Source organism: Neophocaena asiaeorientalis, unplaced genomic scaffold (assembly GCF_003031525.2).
Source record: "Neophocaena asiaeorientalis asiaeorientalis breed wild unplaced genomic scaffold, Neophocaena_asiaeorientalis_V1.1 scaffold143, whole genome shotgun sequence".
In the NCBI taxonomy this organism is placed as follows: Eukaryota; Metazoa; Chordata; class Mammalia; order Artiodactyla; family Phocoenidae; genus Neophocaena; species Neophocaena asiaeorientalis.
The window spans coordinates 3,467,661-3,486,840 of record NW_020175536.1 but is presented as its reverse complement, the minus strand read 5'-3'; the positions used below and the strand labels follow the sequence as shown (position 1 = coordinate 3,486,840).

General features: G+C 35.4%; 1 protein-coding gene across 3 annotated transcripts in view; it reads left to right on the top strand.

Annotated features, from left to right (window-relative positions):
- DEUP1 (deuterosome assembly protein 1) overlaps positions 1 to 19,180 on the top strand; it is a 220,110-nt gene that overhangs the window by 189,036 nt on the left and 11,894 nt on the right. For all 3 annotated transcript variants that reach the window (XM_024731273.1, XM_024731274.1, XM_024731275.1), the window contains 3 exons: positions 6,017 to 6,040; positions 9,191 to 9,342; positions 15,024 to 15,138. In XM_024731273.1, the coding sequence (XP_024587041.1) occupies positions 6,017 to 6,040; positions 9,191 to 9,342; positions 15,024 to 15,138 (291 nt within the window). The remainder of the gene's footprint in view (positions 1 to 6,016; positions 6,041 to 9,190; positions 9,343 to 15,023; positions 15,139 to 19,180) is intronic.

Sequence of the window (19,180 nt, the reverse complement as noted above, 5' to 3'; positions counted from 1 at the left end):
CAGTTTTATTTTTTGATGTTGAGTTGTATCAGTTCTTTATATATTTTGGATATTAACCCCTTATCAGATGTATCATTTACAAATATCTTCTCCCATTTGTTAAGCTGCCTTTTCATTTTGTTTATAGTTTCCTTCCCTGTGCAAAAGCTTTTTAGTTTGATGTAAACACACTTGTTTATTTTTGCTTTTGTTTCCCTTGCCTGAGGAGACAGATCCAAAAACGATATTACTAAGACCAGTGTAAATGAGTATACTGCCTATGTTTCCTTCTAGGAGTTCTTTGGTTTCAGGTCTTACATTTAAATGTTTAATCCATTCTGTGTTTATTTTGTGAATGGCGTTGAGAGTAGTCCAGTTTGATTCTTTTGCATGTAGCTGTCCAGTTTTCCCAACACCATTTATTGAAGAGGCTTTTTCCCATTGTATATTCTTGCCTCCTTTGTTGTAGATTAATGACCATATAAGTGTGGATTTATTTCTGGGCTCTCTAGTCTGTTCCATTGATCAATGTACTATTTTTGTGCCAGTGCCATACTATTTTGATTACAGTAGCTTTGTAGTATAGTCTAAAGTCAGGGAGCATGATATATCCAGCTTTGTTCTCCATTCTCAAGATTTCTTTTGGTTATTCAAGGTCTTTTGCATTTCTAAACAAGTTTTAGAATTATTTCTGCTAGTGCTGTGAAAAATACGGTTGGTATTTTGAAAGGGATTGCATTGAATCTGTAGATTGCCTTGGGGAAAAGGGTCATTTTAACAATATTAATTCTTCCAACTTATGGGCACAGTATATCTTTCCATTTGTTTCAGTAATCTTCAGTTTCTTTCATCAGTGTCTTATAGTTTTCCAGGTATAGGTCTTTCACCCCCTTAGGTCAATTTATTCCTAGGTATTTTATTTTTTTAATGTGATTATAAATGGGAATGTTTTTTTAATTTCTCTTTCTGATAGTTCATTATTAGTGTATAGGAATGCAAAGGATTTCTGTATATTAATTTTGTATCCTGAAACTTATTGAATTCATTTATTACATCTAATAGTTTTTTGGTGGCATCTTGAGGGTTTTCTATATATCGTTTCGTGTCATCTACAAACAGTGACAGTTTTACTTCTTCTTTTCCAATTTGAAATCCTTTTATTTGTTTTTCTTGTCTCATTACTGTGGCTAGGACTTCCAGTACTATGTTAAATAAGTGGCAAGAGTGGGTATCCTTGTCTTGGTATTGATCTTAGAGGAATTGCTTTCAGCTTTTCACTGTTGAGTATGATGTTAACTGTGGGTTTGTCATATAGGGCCTCTATTATGTTGAGGTATGTTCCCTCTATGCCCACTTTCTGGAGAGCTTTTATCATAAATGGATGTTGAATTTTGTCAAAAGCTTTATCTGTATCTATTGTGATGATCACATAACTTTTATTCTTCAATTTGTTACTGTGGTGTATCAAATTGATTGATTTGCAGATATTGAACCATCCATGCATCCCTGGGATAAATCCCACTTGATCATGGTGTATGATCTTTTTAAAGTGTTGTTGAGCTAGATTTGCTGGTATTTTGTTGAGGACTTTTGCATCTATGTTCAGCAGTGATATTGGCCTGTGGGGTGTGTATGTGTGTGTGTGTGTGTGTGTGTGTGTGTGTGTATGTGTATGGTGTCTTTGTTTGGTTTCAGCATCAATCTGATGCTGGCCTCACAGAATGAGTTCAGAAGCATTCCTTCCCCCTCAATATTTTGGAATAGTTTGAAAAGGATCAGCATTAACTCTTCTTTAAATGTTTGGTAGAATTAACCCGTGAAGTTGTCTGATCCTTAACTTTTATTTATCGGGAGTTTTTTGATTACTGCTTTAATTTCATGACTGGTAATGTCTGTTCATATTTTCTACTTCTTGATTCAGTTTTGGAAGATTGTACATTTCTAAAAATTTGTCTATTTCCTCTTGTTGTCCATTTTATTGGTGTATAATTATTCATAATAATCTTTTACAATCCTTGGTGTTTCTGTGGTGTCAGTTGTAATTTCTCCATTTTCATTTCTGATTTTATTTATTTGGGCTGTATTTCTTTTTTTTTCTTTATGAGTCTGACTCATTTTAAAAGTTTATCAATTTTTTATCTTTTAAAAAGTTTATCAATTTTTATCTTTTAAAAGGAGCAGCTCTTAGTGTCATTAATGTTTTCTATTTTTTTAGCTTCTAATTCATCTATTTATGCTCTGATCTTATGATTTCTTTCCTTCTGCTAAGTGTGGGTTTTGTTTATTCTTCTTTTTCTAGTTTCTTTAGGTGCAAGGTTAGATTGTTTGAGATTTTTATTGTTTCCTGAGGTAGGCTGGTATCACTATAAACTTCTCTCTTGGAACTGCTTTTGCTTCATTCCCATAGATTTCAAATTGTGTTTCCATTTTCATTTGTCTCCAGATATTTGTATTTTCTCTTTATTTCTTCAGTGACCAATTTGTTGTTTAACAGCATGTTTTGTTTTGTTTTGTTTTGTTTTTACAATTTTCCATTTAGTTATTTCTAGTCTTATAGTATTGTAGTCGAAAAAGATGCTTGATATCATTTCAATTTTCTTAAATGTATTGAGACTTGTTTCTGGCCTAGCATGTGATCTATTCTAGAGAATTTTCCATGTGCACTTGAAAAGAATGTGTATTCTGCTGGTTTGGGATGAAATGTTTTGTATGTATCTATTAACTCTAACTGCTCTAGTGTGTCATTTATGGGCAGTATTTCCTTATTGATTTTCTATCTGGATGATGAGTCCATTGATGTAAGTAGGTTGTTATAGTCCCCTACTATTATTGTATTACTTTCACTTTCTCCTTTTATGTTTGTTAATATTTGCTTATGTATTTAGGTGCTCCCATGTTGGGTGCATATATATTTACAACTGTTATATCTTTTTCTTGAATTGATCCCTTTGTCATTATGCTATGTCCTTCTTTGGCTCGTTATAGTCTTCGTTTTAAAGTCTATTTTGTCTGATAGTATTGCTACCCCAACTTTCTTTTCATTTCCATTTGCATAGAACACCTTTTTCCATCCCCTCACTTTCAGTCTGTTTGTGTCTTTAGATCTAAGTGTGTCTCTTGTAGGCAGCATATATATGGGTCTTGTTTTTTAATCTGTTCAGCCACTCTATGTCTTTTGATTGGAGTGTTTGGGCCACTTATATTTAAAGTAATTATTAATAATTATGTGCTTACTGCCATCTTGTTCATTGTTTTCATAGTTCTTTTTTGTTCTTTTCTTCTTCTTTTGCTTTTTTCCTTGTGATTTGATGACTATGTTTATGATGATTTCTTAAGTTCAGATGCATTTTGACAACTCTACATTTGTACATGACAACTCTACTCCCCACTCACGTTTAATGTTTTTGAGGTCATGTTTTATATCTCTTTGTTTTGTGTATTCCTTAACTATTTATTATAGATATAGATGATTTTAATACTTTTGTCTTTTAACCTTCTACTAGCTTTACATATGTAAAGCTGTACATCTTTACATATAGATGATTTTAATACTTTTGTCTTTTAACCTTCTACTAGCTTTACTACCTTCTGTATGTTTGCCTTTACCAATGAGAGTTTTTCCTTTCCTAATTTTCATATTTCTAGTAGTGACCTTTTCTTTTCTGCTTAAGGAAGTCCCTGTAACATTTCCTGTAAATCTGGTTTAGTGGTGCTGAACACTTATAGCTTTTGCTAAAAGCTTTGTCTCTCCTTCAAATCTTAATAATAGCCTTACTGGGTAGAGTATTCCTGGTTGTAGGCTTTTCCCTTTCATCACTTTAAATATATCATGCCATCCTCTGATGCACTGCAAAGTTTCTGCTGAAAAGTCAGCTGACAGTCTTTCGGAGTTCCCTTGTATGTAACTAGTTGCTTTCTCTTACTGCTTTTGAGATTCTCTTTACCTTAATTTTTTTCCATTTTAATTATAATGTGTCTTGGTGAAGGGCCCTTTGGGTTCATCTTATTTGGGACTCTCTGTGCTTCCTGGACCTAGATGTCTGTTTCCTTCCCCAGGTTAGGGAGATTTACAGCTATTATTTCCTCCAGTAAGTTCTCTGCTCCTTTCCCTCTCCCTTCTCCTTCTGTGACCCCTATAATGTGAATATTAGTATCCTTGATGTTGTCCCAAAGGTATCTTAAACTGTCCTCATTTTTTTAAATTATTTTTTCTTTTTTCTGTTCAGGTTGGGTGATTTCCACTACTGTCTTCCAGTTCACTGGCCCATTCCTCTCTATCATCTAATCTCCTATTGATCCCTTCTAGTGTATTTTTTCAGTTATTGTATTCTTCAGCTCTTTTTGGTTCTTCTTTGTATTTTCTAACTCTTTGTTAAACTTATCACTGTGTTCATCCATTCTTCTCCTGAGCTCATTGAACATCTTTAAAATCATTGCCTTGAACTCTTTATTGGGTAGATTGCTTATCTCCCTTCACCTACCTCTTCTACATATGGAATATATATCTCTCTCACCTCATTTTGCCTAATTTTCTGTTTTTATTTCTTCATAGTAGGTAGGTTGATTATGATTCCTGATTTTGGAGAAGTGGCCTTATGTAGGAGATGTCCTATGGGGCCCAGCAGAACACTCCCCTCTATTCACCAGAGTTGTGTGCTCTTGGGATGCCTCATATGTGGGCTGCATGAACCCTTCTCTTATGGCATGGCTAACTACTGTGGGCACACTAGTTGTCAGGGCTGGGCCCTTGCGAGGGTGGCTGCCAGGCTTTGCCTCATGTGGTGAATGCTGGCCCACAGGTGGGTGGGGTTGGGCCCCAGCATAGCTGACCATGGGACCTGTGGGGCCTGAGGCTGGTTCCAGACCTCTGATAGGTGGGGCCATGTCCTGGCACAGCTGGATGTGCAGCCCATGAAGTCCTGGGACTGGTGCCATCCAGCTGGTGGGCAGGTAACCCCTGGCACTAAGAGGCTAGAGGGAGGTCTCCAAAATGGCGCTTGCCAGTGCTGGTGTCCATGTGGTAGAATGAGCTCCCAAGAATGGCTGCCACCTGTATCATCATCCCCAGGGGAGTCCTAGTTGCCTCCTGCCTCTCCAGGAGGCTCTCCAAGATTAGCAAGTTTATCTGATCCTGGATCCTTTCAAATTCTGCCTCTGTGCTGAGACTTGGAGCATGAGAAATTTTGTGTGTTTTCTTGAAGAGCAGAGTCTCTGTTCCCTAGAGCCATCCGGCTTAACATAAGTCCTGCTGGTGTTCAAAGCCAGACATCCTAGGGGCTCATCTTCCTGGTACAGGACCCCCAGTCTGGGGAGTCTGATGTGGGGCTCAGATCCCTTGCTCCTTGGGGAGAACTTCTGCAATTATGATATTCTTCCGGTTTGAAAGTTGCTGATCCAGGAATGTGGGTCCTGACCATACCGTGTCTCCACCCCTTCTACCCGTCTCACTGTGGTTCTTTCTTTATAACTTTAGTCATGGAAAATCTTCTCTGCTAGTCTTCAGGTCGTTCTCATAGGTAGTTGCTCTATAAGTAGTTGTAATTTTGGTGTGCCCCTGGGACAAGGTGAGTTCAGGATCTTCCTACTATGCCATCTTGAACACATTCCCCTCATAGGAAGTTGACTTTATAATTGCTCTCCATTTTTTATATATGAAGATTTGGAATTGACTTTGATAATTGAAATAGTCAAGCCACTGCCCAAAGAGAAAAATCTTGTGTCTATTGAATAATAAAAAAGAATTCAATATGACTCAGCTCTTTAAGCCTTTATAATCTATTGTCACCTATTTAGCACTTATCTGTTTAAAGATTAAATAAAGAAAACTCATATCTGCTATATGTTAATATCCCATAATTAGATAGTTAATTTGCTCTGAAATCACTAAAATTAATAAGTAAACATACAATTAAATAATTTGTGCTGAAACTTTACCTCGTGCAATAAGAAACATAATATTTACATCATTATTTTTAGATCTTCTAAAATATGTAGTATTTGTATAATATTAAAATAACAATTATTTTTTCCTTCCTAGACAAATGGAATTACTGATATAAAGGTAGGTCATTTCTGAATAACTAGAGCTTTGAGAACTTTTCTGCTTAATTAATTGTGAAACTCCCTGATTATTTACACTTAGGGGAAAAAAAGGTTGAAAAATGACACCCACCCAGTGGTAGGACCTACCCAGGTAGGAACAGCAGCCCTGCACTCAGTTCTAACCTATTGCATACCTGGGGCTGTGACCACCCCCATTTTCCTCTGGAGAATTTACTGTTGGGACTATCCACCTGGTATGTAAGTTTTCCAACGGTCTCAGTGAGACACTTAGAATAGGAACAGTACTAGCAAGAGGTTTTTTGTGCAAAAACTTGACTGTATGGAGAAAAGTGAGGGGTTTATCTTTATTCTGCTCCTGGGTAAATTATGAAGAATCAATTTTATCATGATAGATTTTTGTGATTCCATATTTATTTAGACCTATATTTGTATTTGTTAAATTTTCTTTTATTTAATGAAGGTGTAATCCAGTTAGATTTAATCAGAACTCAGAATATATGGTAATTTTAAGGCTAATTTGCCTTTCACTATCCATAAAGTTTGCTAAACAAAATAACAGTATAAAAAATTAGTACCCTCATAAGCATCTAAAACATCCATTTATATACTAAAAATTAATATAGTAACCTTAAATTAACATGATTAAAGCCAGTCCTTCTGTAGAAGTACTTTGTTAGCCTAATTACTATTGTAGAATACACATGAATTTAAGAGAAAAAGTGCACATACAAAGTACTATCATTCAGACAGTTCAGCAACTCAGATGGCCTTGAGCCAGTGAGTTCAAGTAAACAGGCACCAGCAGGTTTTTCCATTTCAAGAAAAAAAGTCGATTAAAACTATGAAACCCTAAAATTTGGGAGGAAAAAAACAAGAAATTGAGATAATGGGCCTGTAAAAGAACCCATCAGCAGTACAGAGGTAAAGTTTAATCAATGCATGATAACCATCTAGTGGAGGATACATTTCTGAAATCCCTAGAAAAGTATTTAGGAAAAAAATAAAATGAGAGAGCCCCAAAATGTTGTCCAGGAAACTGGAAGATGCTTTTAAATACAAATCGTGTAAATACATTACCTGTGTAATTCTTTCAGGTCATGTTCACAACACATTTAATTTTGGTGCATTTAGAAAATTCTGGGTTTTTAAAAAAATCATTACTATCATTCTTAATTACTTTAAACCAACACTGGGCCAAAGAGTCACAGATGAAATCTAATTTTATAGAAAATTTTTGAATAAAATTGTAACAGAGCAGCAGACCATCAAGAATTATATATTTTGACCAGTAGATGTCTTTTTAGGAGTAAAATTTTGAATCTTTTCCAAGATCTTTTTCAAACAGATCTGTGCATATGAGTATTCTCCTTATGAGTACAAATTTTATAAGATCTGCCTCCTTTATGTTTATCACAAATCTCTAATTTTAGAATAAACAATCCTTTCTCTTTTAAAGCAGATTATAGATTACTCTTTTATATGCACCAGTGTATCTCAAATGAGCAAAGTTGAGATATACTAAAGGCAAGGGCCTAACAAGCAGAGAAATACCTTGAATGGCTCTTCTTTCCCAAAGGGCATCTTGGTCAATAGACATATAAGTATATAACCCTTGCTGTACTGTTTTGAGGACACTTGATCTCCTGGAGCACTTTTTTTTTTCATTCAAAAGTAAGATCTTTCTAAAATTCATAAACTTCTATAATACATTAGGCAGTAAACAAAAATTTTAATAAACAGACTTTGCCTGTGAAGCAAAAAATAAAACAAATAGGTAAACATTTTAAATGCCTAATATATAGTTCTATACTTATCAATGTTGATACTAATATGATAGTATATGAATGATTTTAAATGTGCAATTAGTCAAAAATTTTTGAATGACTTTATGGCATGGCAGCCCATATGAAATGGCACTCAAAGCCTTAAATTTAGAAACTTACAAATGAAAGTTCTAAGCCATAATCAACTATAGTCTTATGAGCTTTGAAACATAGACATGTGTAGCTTCAAAAGATATTTTACTCATGCCATGCTTTTTGTGCTAAAATATTATCCTTCTGAAAGCAGAGAGCTATTGTTTAATCAGCAACTACATAATTCATGGGTATTCGAATCGTAACACTGTAAAGGACTACATGGGGTCATTTAAAGCATTTTCATGTGAGTATATATCCTGTTTTTTAAAATTTTGTGAGAAAAAAGTTTAGGGCTTCCCTGGTGGCGCAGTGGTTGAGAGTCTGCCTGCCCATGCAGGGGACATGGGTTCATGCCCCGGTCCGGGAAGATCCCACATGCCGCGGAGCGGCTGGGGCCGTGAGCCATGGCCACTGAGCCTGCGCGTCCGGAGCCTGTTGCTCCGCAACGGGAGAGGCCACAACAGTGAGAGGCCCGCGTACCGCAAAAAAAAAAAAAAAAAAAAAAAAAGTTTAGACTCTCCCTAAGAAACTTCTTACAGCATTTAATTAAAACAGCATCAGGAATCTTTCTTCTTGCTCTAAACCTCTCATTTTGTGATTTAAATATGCTGCTTATTCTTTTATGAAGACATTAAAATTGGGTTGCCCGTACTAGAGAGTAAAACTTTATCATGTAGCTACATTGCTCAAAACTGTGTGGTTTTGGCACGGTCTCAACCAGGATCTAATGATATTGGTATAGAATGGTCCAGAATCATATCCCAGTCTACATGGATTTAGTATATAATTTGTTGCATCACCCAACAGTGGGGAATTGATGTGTGATTTTCTATAATGACACGTATTGTTTTAATCAGAAAAAAATCTTTTAAAATTGAAAGCTATGTTAATTATGGTTCCATTATTAATCAGCACTAGAAGGCATACCCTATAAACACAAAAACTCCTTTATCTAGCCAATTTCTTCTAGCTGCAGAGAACGGTAATGCATGGGGTGAGCCTTTTCTGTACTGGAGCGTGGGCAGTAGTGTGTGCACCCCTTTTACTGCGATGTGTTCAGTGGCAGCTGTCCCTGAGTACCTGTGTTGTGAGAAGGCGGGGGTGAGAAGAGGCATTTAGGAGGCATACAGGAGTAGAGCGACATCACTTGACTCAAATTAAAGGGTCTTTCCAACGTGTGTCACTTGTAAGTAACAATTTTTTCAATGATAGTTTATTTTATTCTCTAGAGTATGGACTTCACTAACAGGGAACATGCAAGGCATACATCTATTAACAAACTGGAATATGAGAATGAAAGGCTCCGAAATGGTCTTGCAAAACTTCATGCCATTGGAAAATCAGCATGGGCTAACCAAAATACCTACAAAGAAACAGGAAGGTATGCCTATCAGAGCCAAAAAAATAAGGGAAAAAATGAAGATTGGTATGCTGACACCATCACATAAGGACATAAATGTACAGACATTTAAGTGACATTTATTTTTAAACAATTCAAATTATAATTTTATATACTTTCTCTTCAGTTGTTTAACATTTATTTTATGGTGATAATTCAATAGTCTAGATATACCGTTTTTTATATGAAATTCTGTGTTGCCAATAGCTTTCAAAGTATAACAGTGAAATGGGTAGAATGTTAAAATGAGTTTTCGTCACTTCACACCCTTCTTAGAACCTGATGTGGCATACAAAATATACAAATAAGTAATCTTATTTTTTACGTCAAAATATAGGAAGATAGCATGTCTGACTTAACTTCAAATATATATACTCTTTATACTGACACTCCGGCAGTGGTGAAAAACTGTGGTCATTTCATAGGAAAGAATCTATGAATGTGTAAGAGAGGTCTTTTCTGTGTGAAAAGAACAGTGTGGAAAATCAATATCTGCTGCCCTCGTTATCCCCAGGCTCTTTAAAATGTCTTAGTTCAGGGCTTCCCTGGTGGCGCAGTGGTTGAGAGTCTGCCTGCCGATGCAGGGGACGCGGGTTCGTGTTCCGGTCCGGGAAGATCACACATGCCGCGGAGCGGCTGGGCCCGTGAGCCATGGCCGCTGAGCCTGCGCGTCCGGAGCCTGTGCTCTGCAACAGGAGAGCCCACAACAGTGAGAGGCCTGCGTACCGCAAAAAAAAAAAAAAAAAGTCTTAGTTCAAAATTTAAGTAAATACATCAGCCATAAAATTGGCTAATTTCTTCAACTTTAGTAAAGTATTTATGGAGTCAGAACTGTCTCTGGAGTTCTTTCACCATTTTCCCATACTTGGAAAATGCTCAGCAAGACAAACAAGTTTCTTTTCTACAGGATTTCTCAAAGCCATTAATATTGCTAATTACATTGTGAGTTTCCAGGAACAGGTATGATGTGCAACATTCCCCAAACTTATTTGATTTATTAACATTCCATGGTGCTTAGAAACGGCAAATTAATAAGTCCAGACCCAACTTCAATACAACTTTTGCTTTGAAGCTCATAATACTTAGCATGAAAACTTTACATATTGTTTTCATAAAATATAATTAATATTTGCAACTTTGGGAAATTCACTTAACCTTTGTTTTCCCATCTGACAAATACAGATAATAGTTATAGGGGTTTTCTGAGGATTATAGGAGAAAACATATTTCCATGTAAAATATATAGTCCCCTAAATGTTAGCCATTATCATTGATGTTATTATTACCAACAAAATTGTTAGTATTTATAATAATGTTAATACTGCTCCAACAACTCACAGTACCTAAAAAGTATATTATTTTGGTGGATAAACGAATGGCTGAATCTGACATTTCCTCAAAAGATAGTCCTGTTGGGGAGGAGTGATGCCAGGCTCATCTTTGTAACTAAGCGGTCCAGTTCTACAGGTAGATAAATCCATAAATCCAGGGGCCGTACTAAAAATGTCTGCTCAGCATTCTTGCGGATGTAGTACAGCTCTCTCCCACTTTCACCGCCCCAGCCCTGTATGTATTAGAGGGATATATTCTAAACTGATGTAAGAAACAGAAAGCATTCAGAAGTGCTAAAGTAATAACTCCTCTTCAGGTGGTTAGGGAAGGGAATGAGGGAAGACTGGCTGCTACCCAAAACAAGCACTGTGCGTGGGGTGCTGTGATGGGGTGGGAGCAGCAGCACAAAAGCAGTGTGGGGAGGATGAAAGCGGGCACTGCGCCACCAGGGCCCGGTTCTCTGGTGAGCGTGCCCACGTTGACCGGCCAGTATAACTGAAAATCTGTCCAAAGGGGCCTAATCTTGATTTGAGGGTAAGAATGTATTTTCTAATATAGAATGAACGCTTTACAAAGTGCTTCCCTACACTATGGATTCATTTCTCCATGGGTCAACTCACCACCCCATCTGTATAGTTTCTCATTGTAGGAGAAAGCAGGCCTCTGTGTTACAAAGGATCTTCCAGTGTATCTTAGTCACTGGTCTGTGTTGAGTGCCCATTAGATGCACAACACTGTTTCCTATTCTTGCTTGTTGGGAATAACTTTGAAAGCCTTGGATGAAGGTACTAGGTGTTGTTATTTAAACAAAAAGACAGCTACTCTGCTTTTTACTATTTTAAAAGAGTGTTTTTATTGTTTGGATTGCTCCCTTTTCTCTTTGCCAGGCAGTAGGGAATGTGTTAAACATGCCTGACAAAAACAAGACAGTAGGGGACACAGAGAGCAGCATAAGAGGTAAAATGCTCAGCAGGAGACTCTTAATAAGCAGTTTGGGTGACTATTCCTGCTGCAAAGCCTTGTGTCCTGCCAGTCTGATTTGTTGAAAGTTTCATTAAATTTGTTTTAATGGCTTGTCTGATTTCAGTGTTCTCCAGTGACCTGATTTTTTTTTTTTTAAAAGAAACAGCATTTCAAATGTTCTGAATAAATTATTACCATGTAAAACCCACTATGGGGAAAGAGTTGTTGAGAAGCAAGGACACTGTGAACTCACCAGTGGAGAACTGTAAAGCACATATCTATTAATTTTAGCAAGTGAAAAAGGCAATGTGCTTTCCTTCCCTCACAGCACGGCTCAGTGAAGTCAAATAGTGAAAGCTGTGTGTATTGATTAGGCAGAAAATAATTTTAAAAAATACATAGTCATATTTACATATCAATGGTTAATGCAATAAGGTCATATTAAGCTATTTTAGAAAGGAAAAAGCTTTTAGGTAAAGGTATATAAAGATAACGTTCCACAAAATTTTTAAGTCTGTAGTCTAATTTTTAGCCACTTCTTGCTTTTACCTGAGGAAGATTTGTATACTGTATTATTAAAATAATCTTTTATCCACTTGGAGGTGACTCAGTTTTTGTTGTTGTTTTTCACTCCTGTTAGAAGTGATAAGAAAATTTTCATGCTCATCCACTTAAAATGTGAAGCATTTTAGGATATTCCAGAGGATCTACTTTCCAATAAGAAAGTTATTCAGCACTTTAAAAAAAATTAATGAATGAGATGAAATTGAATTTGGTGAGGATGCATTAAATGTCTTAAAAGTTTTTTAAATTAGAGTTTTGAAGTTTAAGGATCATTTACATTCTCACTTAGAGTAGTGGTATCCAGAGCTATTAATATACAACTAATTTTAATGGCAAATCAGTTTTATAATAAATGGAGCTTTATATACGATTCATACTTAAAACTGAATATACAGCTTTAAAAATTATATCCTGTACTGGAAAGATTTTGGTAATCACAAGCAAATCTAGTCAATAAATTAAAAGTTTGTAATACTAAAAAACCACAAAGTCAGGTTTGTCTTAATCACTCTACAGGATCCCTTGTCAAGGAATGAATAGCTGGTTAGAAGCAAAAAAAGTAAGTTGAGTAAGTTTTGGCACCATGGTGTTGCTTAATCAGGAGAAAAACACAGCAGGCGAAAGAGTTCTAGGCCAGGAAATAATGAGTAGTTCATAGAATAAGGGAGCGTTATGTGGAGTGTTAGAAGGCAAGGCTGGAAGCAGGTAAATTAGCATAGTTTGTGCAGGGATCCTGTTCCATGCTGAGGACATTATGCGACAGCCCAAGGAGGGTTATAAAATTAATGGAGGGCCAGGATTGGATGTACAGTCGGACAACTCTGTAAACTGTGCAGAGTTGACTGAGGTCTCAAGCTGACTCCCGTTGGATAGAGTTCTGCTCCCCAACAAAGCAGCCAGGTCCTGCACTCCTGGCAAAGTAGGCAGAGGCCTTAGAATGGGGCCTGTGGAAAAGCTAATTGAACAGACCGGCTTGTGAGAGTGTATTAAAAGCCTTCTGAAATAATTTTTAAGATAGCTTTTAAATTGATATTCTTAGCGTGTTTTTGCAAGGTGGTTTTATGAAGTATTTGAATAGCTGTATTCCAGAAGAACAACTTAGATATAAAGATGATTTAAAGCAAAAGTACTTTACTTCATAATGTAGTCTTTCCTTTCAATTTCTACATTTTATTGATCTTACAATAAAGAGAATGTTCATACATAAATTTTAGTAGTTAAGACCGTACAATTGTATCTATACATCCAAAGCCAAATGGATAATTGAGATAATTATTTAGATAATTTAAGACAAATAATACTTTCCCTGAATTCTCTGTATAGTTGAGATTATAGAGAGACGTATATTTCTTGAACCACTTCTATAATTATCTTATTTTTTCCCCACTGTGCTTTGAAGTGTAGATGGTAGCCTCACTCAAATTAAAAGGTTCAGCTGAAGACTCTATGCAGATGTACTAGGCAATTGTTGTAATTCTACTTGAATTGTGGGATGTTTCATTCTACTGTGCACATCATAAACCATGTTATTTCAGTTTAATTTGCTGTTCTGTTTCCATGGTAATTATGGTTTGGAAGAACGAATTTTAAAAAAAGATCTATTTCAAGATAAGTAAAAATGTAAAGCATGTTGTGTTTGTTTTTATGTACCAGTTTACAGATGCCTCACTTACCTTTTATTGCTATTTGTATGCATAGCTTTGAAAATGTTTGCATAATAAAAAACAAGTTTATATAGATAGTCTTTGGATAAGAACAGAGGAAAAGAATGAAACTTTTTTGAATGGTGTGAAGTTAAAATATGAAGACTTTGAAAATGGTTAATCAATACCTGTGGAGAATTTGGATTATTAGTAAAAATAAATAATTTTAAATTCAAGGGGTTTTTATGTTTTCATGGTCTTTGATGATTTTGATTAAATTTAAACCCCATTTTCATGAATTAAGGTTCAGAAAAAATATTTATCAAGCTCCAAACAGCCCCTACTGTTAGGACCTTTTTGTGTAAAATTTTAGGGTAAGTTTCTTTCTTTGTTTCATTATTCATTTGTTTAGTCAGCATACCAAAATTTAAAATCTCACTGGTACTTTGTTCAGTCTCATCTTCTACCCCATATCTTAGCATAAACAGCAAATTCTATACTGCGCCTTTCATCAAATTGTGGAGTTCAATTCTCATAACAACCTTTTTTTATAAATGAAAAAATTAAGGTCACAGAAAGATATAGTCACCTGCTCAAGGTCATACAACTAAGGGTGGAGGAGTTCAGGAGATGATGTAAATTGAAAACATGCTATAAATTATTAAGCTCCTTAGAAATTAGAATTATTATTATACAGAGACATATTAGCATCAAAAAAAAAAAAAGGAATAACTCTGCTAAGAAAGCCAGTGAGGTTAAGTGAAATAAAAAATTTAAAAAAAGAGTACCTATTTATAACTGTCAAGGGCAGCCGTGTTAACTGTTTTGAAATTTTTCTCAAACTGTTTTAATATTATTTAATTAAATGGCCAAGAGATAAAACAGTAAAACACAGAAAGGGAAAAAACGTAGGCAATAAGAATGGCAGAATATTTTTTAACAATTATAAAAGTTTTCTGCTTCATTATTAATTGTTCTAAGTCTTTTAAGTGGAATAGAAATTATCAGGAAAATTATTTTCCAAGAAATACCCAGATAACAAGCACAAACGTTTTGTTGTGTTTTCCTCACAGTTAGATATCAGAGATATTTAAATCCTTAGCCCCATAAATAAGCAGATGTCCTTGGGAGCAATAACGACAACCAGTCCTTCTCTTTTAGATTTAACCACGATCGTGAGCCAAACAAAAGTGCAACACCTTCGTTGCCACCTTCGCCATTTCAAACCAAAGAAATGACAAGTCCTTTGGTTAGTGATGATGAAGTATTCCCAGTGGTGAGTTGCTGATTATTGGTTATTGTTTTTTCCTTTATAGGGTGATTACTCTTACACTGATACTGATATACTGATGTGTACATAGTGGTTAAAAAAAAAACATTGCTCCTTGAATAGGACTCCAAGATGGGTCTTGTGAATCATCTGGCCATGACTACCTATAGAAGGAAAGGATCCATAATGTTTCATGAAGTATTTCACTTATAGAACAGGCCAGAATTACTGGTGACTCTTTTTTTAAAAAAATGCAAGTCACCTCTGCACATTCTAAGACCTCTCAAAGATCTGTATATTTTAAAGAGCTACAAGTGATTTTTTGTGCCTGTTTTTTTTAAAAAAAAAACAAACAACTTTTGTTGACTCTGACATACATACAGAAACATGTGCAAATCAGAACTGGACAGCTTGATGAATTATTGAAAAGGGAACACAGCAGTGTAACTACCACCCAAGTAATAAAAAGAGCATTAGTTGTACTCCAGAGGCTCCCTTCTGTGCCCTTCCAGTCACTCTGATTCACTCTCAAGATAACCACTGTCTTGACCTTTAACATCGTAAATTAGTTGTGGCAATTTGTAAATTTTATATAAATGGTATTACACTATATGTGTTCTTTTGTATAGCTTCCCTTGCTCAACATTGTTTCAACATTGTTTGATGAGAGTCATCATCCATATTGTTGGCTGTAGTTTATCCCTTTTTGTTTCTCTATAGTATTACATTGTATATAAATACTATATATAATGATAGTGTTATATAATGATACTGATACAATTTATCCATCCTACTACTGACAGATATTTGAATTATTGCTGTTTGGGGCAATTACAAATACTGCTTCTAAAAACATTCTTGCAAGTGTCCTTTGGTGCACATGTGTACATGTTTCCATTGGATCTATATCTAAGAGTGGAATTGCTAGGTTATAGAATATGCATAAGGTCAGCTTTAGCAGGTACTGTCAAGCTGTTTTCCTAACTGTTTGAGTCAGTTCTTATCCCTACAAGTAGTGTGTGAGTAGTCTCCTTTTCTATATTCTAACAGTTGGTGTTATTGGTCTTAATTTTAACTTTTATGGTCAGTGTGTAGCAACATCTTATTGTGATTTTAATTCTTGTTTCCTGGTGACTAATGAGGTGAGCACCTCTTCATAAATTTATTGGCTATTTTGATATTCTCCTTTGTAAAGTATCTGTTTGATTTTCTTGCCTAATTTTCTACTGGATTCTCTTTATTCTTCTTGATTTATAGGAGTTCTTGGTATATTCTAGATATAAGCCCTTTGTTGAGTATATGTATTGCAAGTATCTTCTCCCACTCTTGCTTGCCTCTTCCCTTAATGGAATGTTTTGATAACCAGAAGTTCCTAGTTTTAATACATTCGTACTTATGAATCTTTTCCTTTATGCTTCATATTTTTGGTGTCCTACTTAAAGCTTCTGTCTGTCCCAAAGTTATAAAAGATATTATCCTATGTTATCTTCTGGAAGCTTTGGCTCTTTATTTTTTACTTAAGTATACACCTGGAATTAATTTTTTGCATTTAGTGCAAGGTATGACCTCAGTCCCTTTTCCCATGGAAATACTCAATTGAATTTATACATGTTTTCCAGTTCTGTAGATTCTTTGAATTTTCTATATTCAGAATCAAAATAATGATAGTTAGACTTCCTACTTTCAAATCTTTATACCTTTCTTTTCTTCTTCTTGCCTTATTGTACACTAGGACCTCTAGTAAATGTTCAGTAGTAAAAGTGGTATTGCCAGCATCTTTCTCTTATTTTCAATTGCAAAGGGAAAGCATTCAATATGTCATCATGTACATAATATTTGCTATATATATTTTGTAGGTTCCTTTTAAAAGATTAAGAAGGTTCCTTTTATTCCTAGGTTGCTAAATTTGTTTTCACGAGTTGATATTGAATTTATCAAATGCTTTTTCCACTGCTATTGAAATGACCATATAATTTCTCCTTTGCTCTGTTAATGTGGTGTTTTTTTCTTGACGTTAGATTGTTAACCCAACTTTGAATTCTTAGAATAAACACACTTGATTACTGGCTTTGGTCTGTTCATATTGGTTTAGAATTTTTGCTTTATGTTCATGAGAAAAATTAGTCTGTAATGTTTCTTTGTTGTCTTTGTCAAGCATTGGTATCATATTTTGCCGACCTCATAAAACAGGTGGGAAGGGTTTTAAATTTCATATTCCTTTGTTCTTCCTTTTCCCGGACTCTGTGTTGGTTTCTCTGCATAAGATAAAGAGCCACCTCTCCCAGCCTTGACCTCTCCCAGGCTTGAGGAAGTGGCCTCATGTAGGTTAATTTCAGTTTTATTATTTTTCTGTTCTTGGATTTTCATTTGATTTTTCTTTTTAGTTTCCAGTTCTTGGCTGAAATTTTCTACCTTGTGATTTGATTTACTGAACACAATCACATATTTTTAAAAGATATGTAGGTTTTTCACCTCAGAAACTAGTAGTACTCTTAGCAGTTACCTTTGCTTATATTCAAAGTGTATTATGTAATTTTTCAGTGCCTCTCCATGATATACCACTATTAGATACAAATTATAAAAACAAACAATAACAAAAAAACCCAGAAAATGTTTAAACTGGTTAGGCATCCCATGAGTACTTTTCTGCTTTTCTGGAATCTATCACCTTCTTTGGGTGAGACTGGTAGTAAGATTTAAGCTATTGTGGAAGAAGAAGACGTAAGTCCATTAACTTTGGATGTTTTAGAGATCTCTATAGCCCTGAAATGCTCTTTTGTTTCATCTCAACATAAAATGCCAAAATTATTTGAACAGAATAAAATTCCATAACAATAAAGTAAAGTAAATAAATTTCCTCATTTAAGCTAAGGGAACATCTAAGGGGACTTAGCAAATTTTGATCAACAAAACTTTGATCTTTAAGTACTCCAAAGTAAGCACATACTCCAGTCCAGCAAGAGAAAAAAAAGGGATAAACTGCTAAATCCTTCATTGTTCTAATATCAGATGATTTTAGGATGATTTGTCTCTGCTCAAATATCACCTCATCAGAAACACCTGCACAGCTACCCTACAGTAGCACCTCCTTTGTAGACTCCCTGTCCCCTCATCCTATTTTTTGTTTTTCCATAGCACTTTACCATAAGATATTTTGTTTGTTTGCCTCCCTCTTCTAGAACTTAAGCTGCATTAAAGTAGGATTTTTTTTTTTCTATTTTTGTTTTCTGTTTTAACCCCAACACCTAAAACAGTGCCTGGCACTAGCAGGCACAAAAAGCATTCAAGAGTATTGTATAACTTAACACGGGGTTTCTTTCCACCTCTAAAATTCTACATTATTCCTTTGAGGAGTTCATAACTACAGAGTCAACCAGGAAAGAAAATTCTCTACTGTTGTAGGTCTGGGCACAGGGAACTTAAGATGTGATGGTGGCCCTAGAATTTCCTGAAAGACATAGCCCAACCCACCGTTCTGGGTCCAGTGATTTCCATCCACTGCTGCATTTTTACTTCTACACCAATACTGTTCCTACTCAGACCACCAGTGACATCCTAGTTGTTAATTAAATACACAGTTTAAAGAACTCATCTTCCTTAACCCTTTTCTCTTGATACTTTTATGTTCTCTGACTTCTAAGATGCTGTTCTCCACTGATTCCCCTACTGCCTTTCTGGTTTTCTTTCTGGTTTTCTTTCTGCCTTTCTGCCTTTCTGCCTTTCTTTCCCAGTCTGCTTCCAAGGTTCTCCCTCCTATACCTGTCCCTTAAATACTAGAGTTCATCATTCACTCAGTCACTGATAAAATAAACATGTATTAAGCACTCACTGTATGGCAGGTTCTGTTCTAAACACATCTTTGATGAGACAGACAAGTCTATAGACTGGTGAAAAATGAGGAGAACTCCATCAATGGGTGAATGGATAAACAAAGAGTGGTATGTATACATGGTGCGATACTAGTCAGTCACAAAAAGGAGTAAAGTACTGATATATGCTATAATGTGGATGAACCTGGATAATATTATGCTACGTGAAGGAAGCCAGA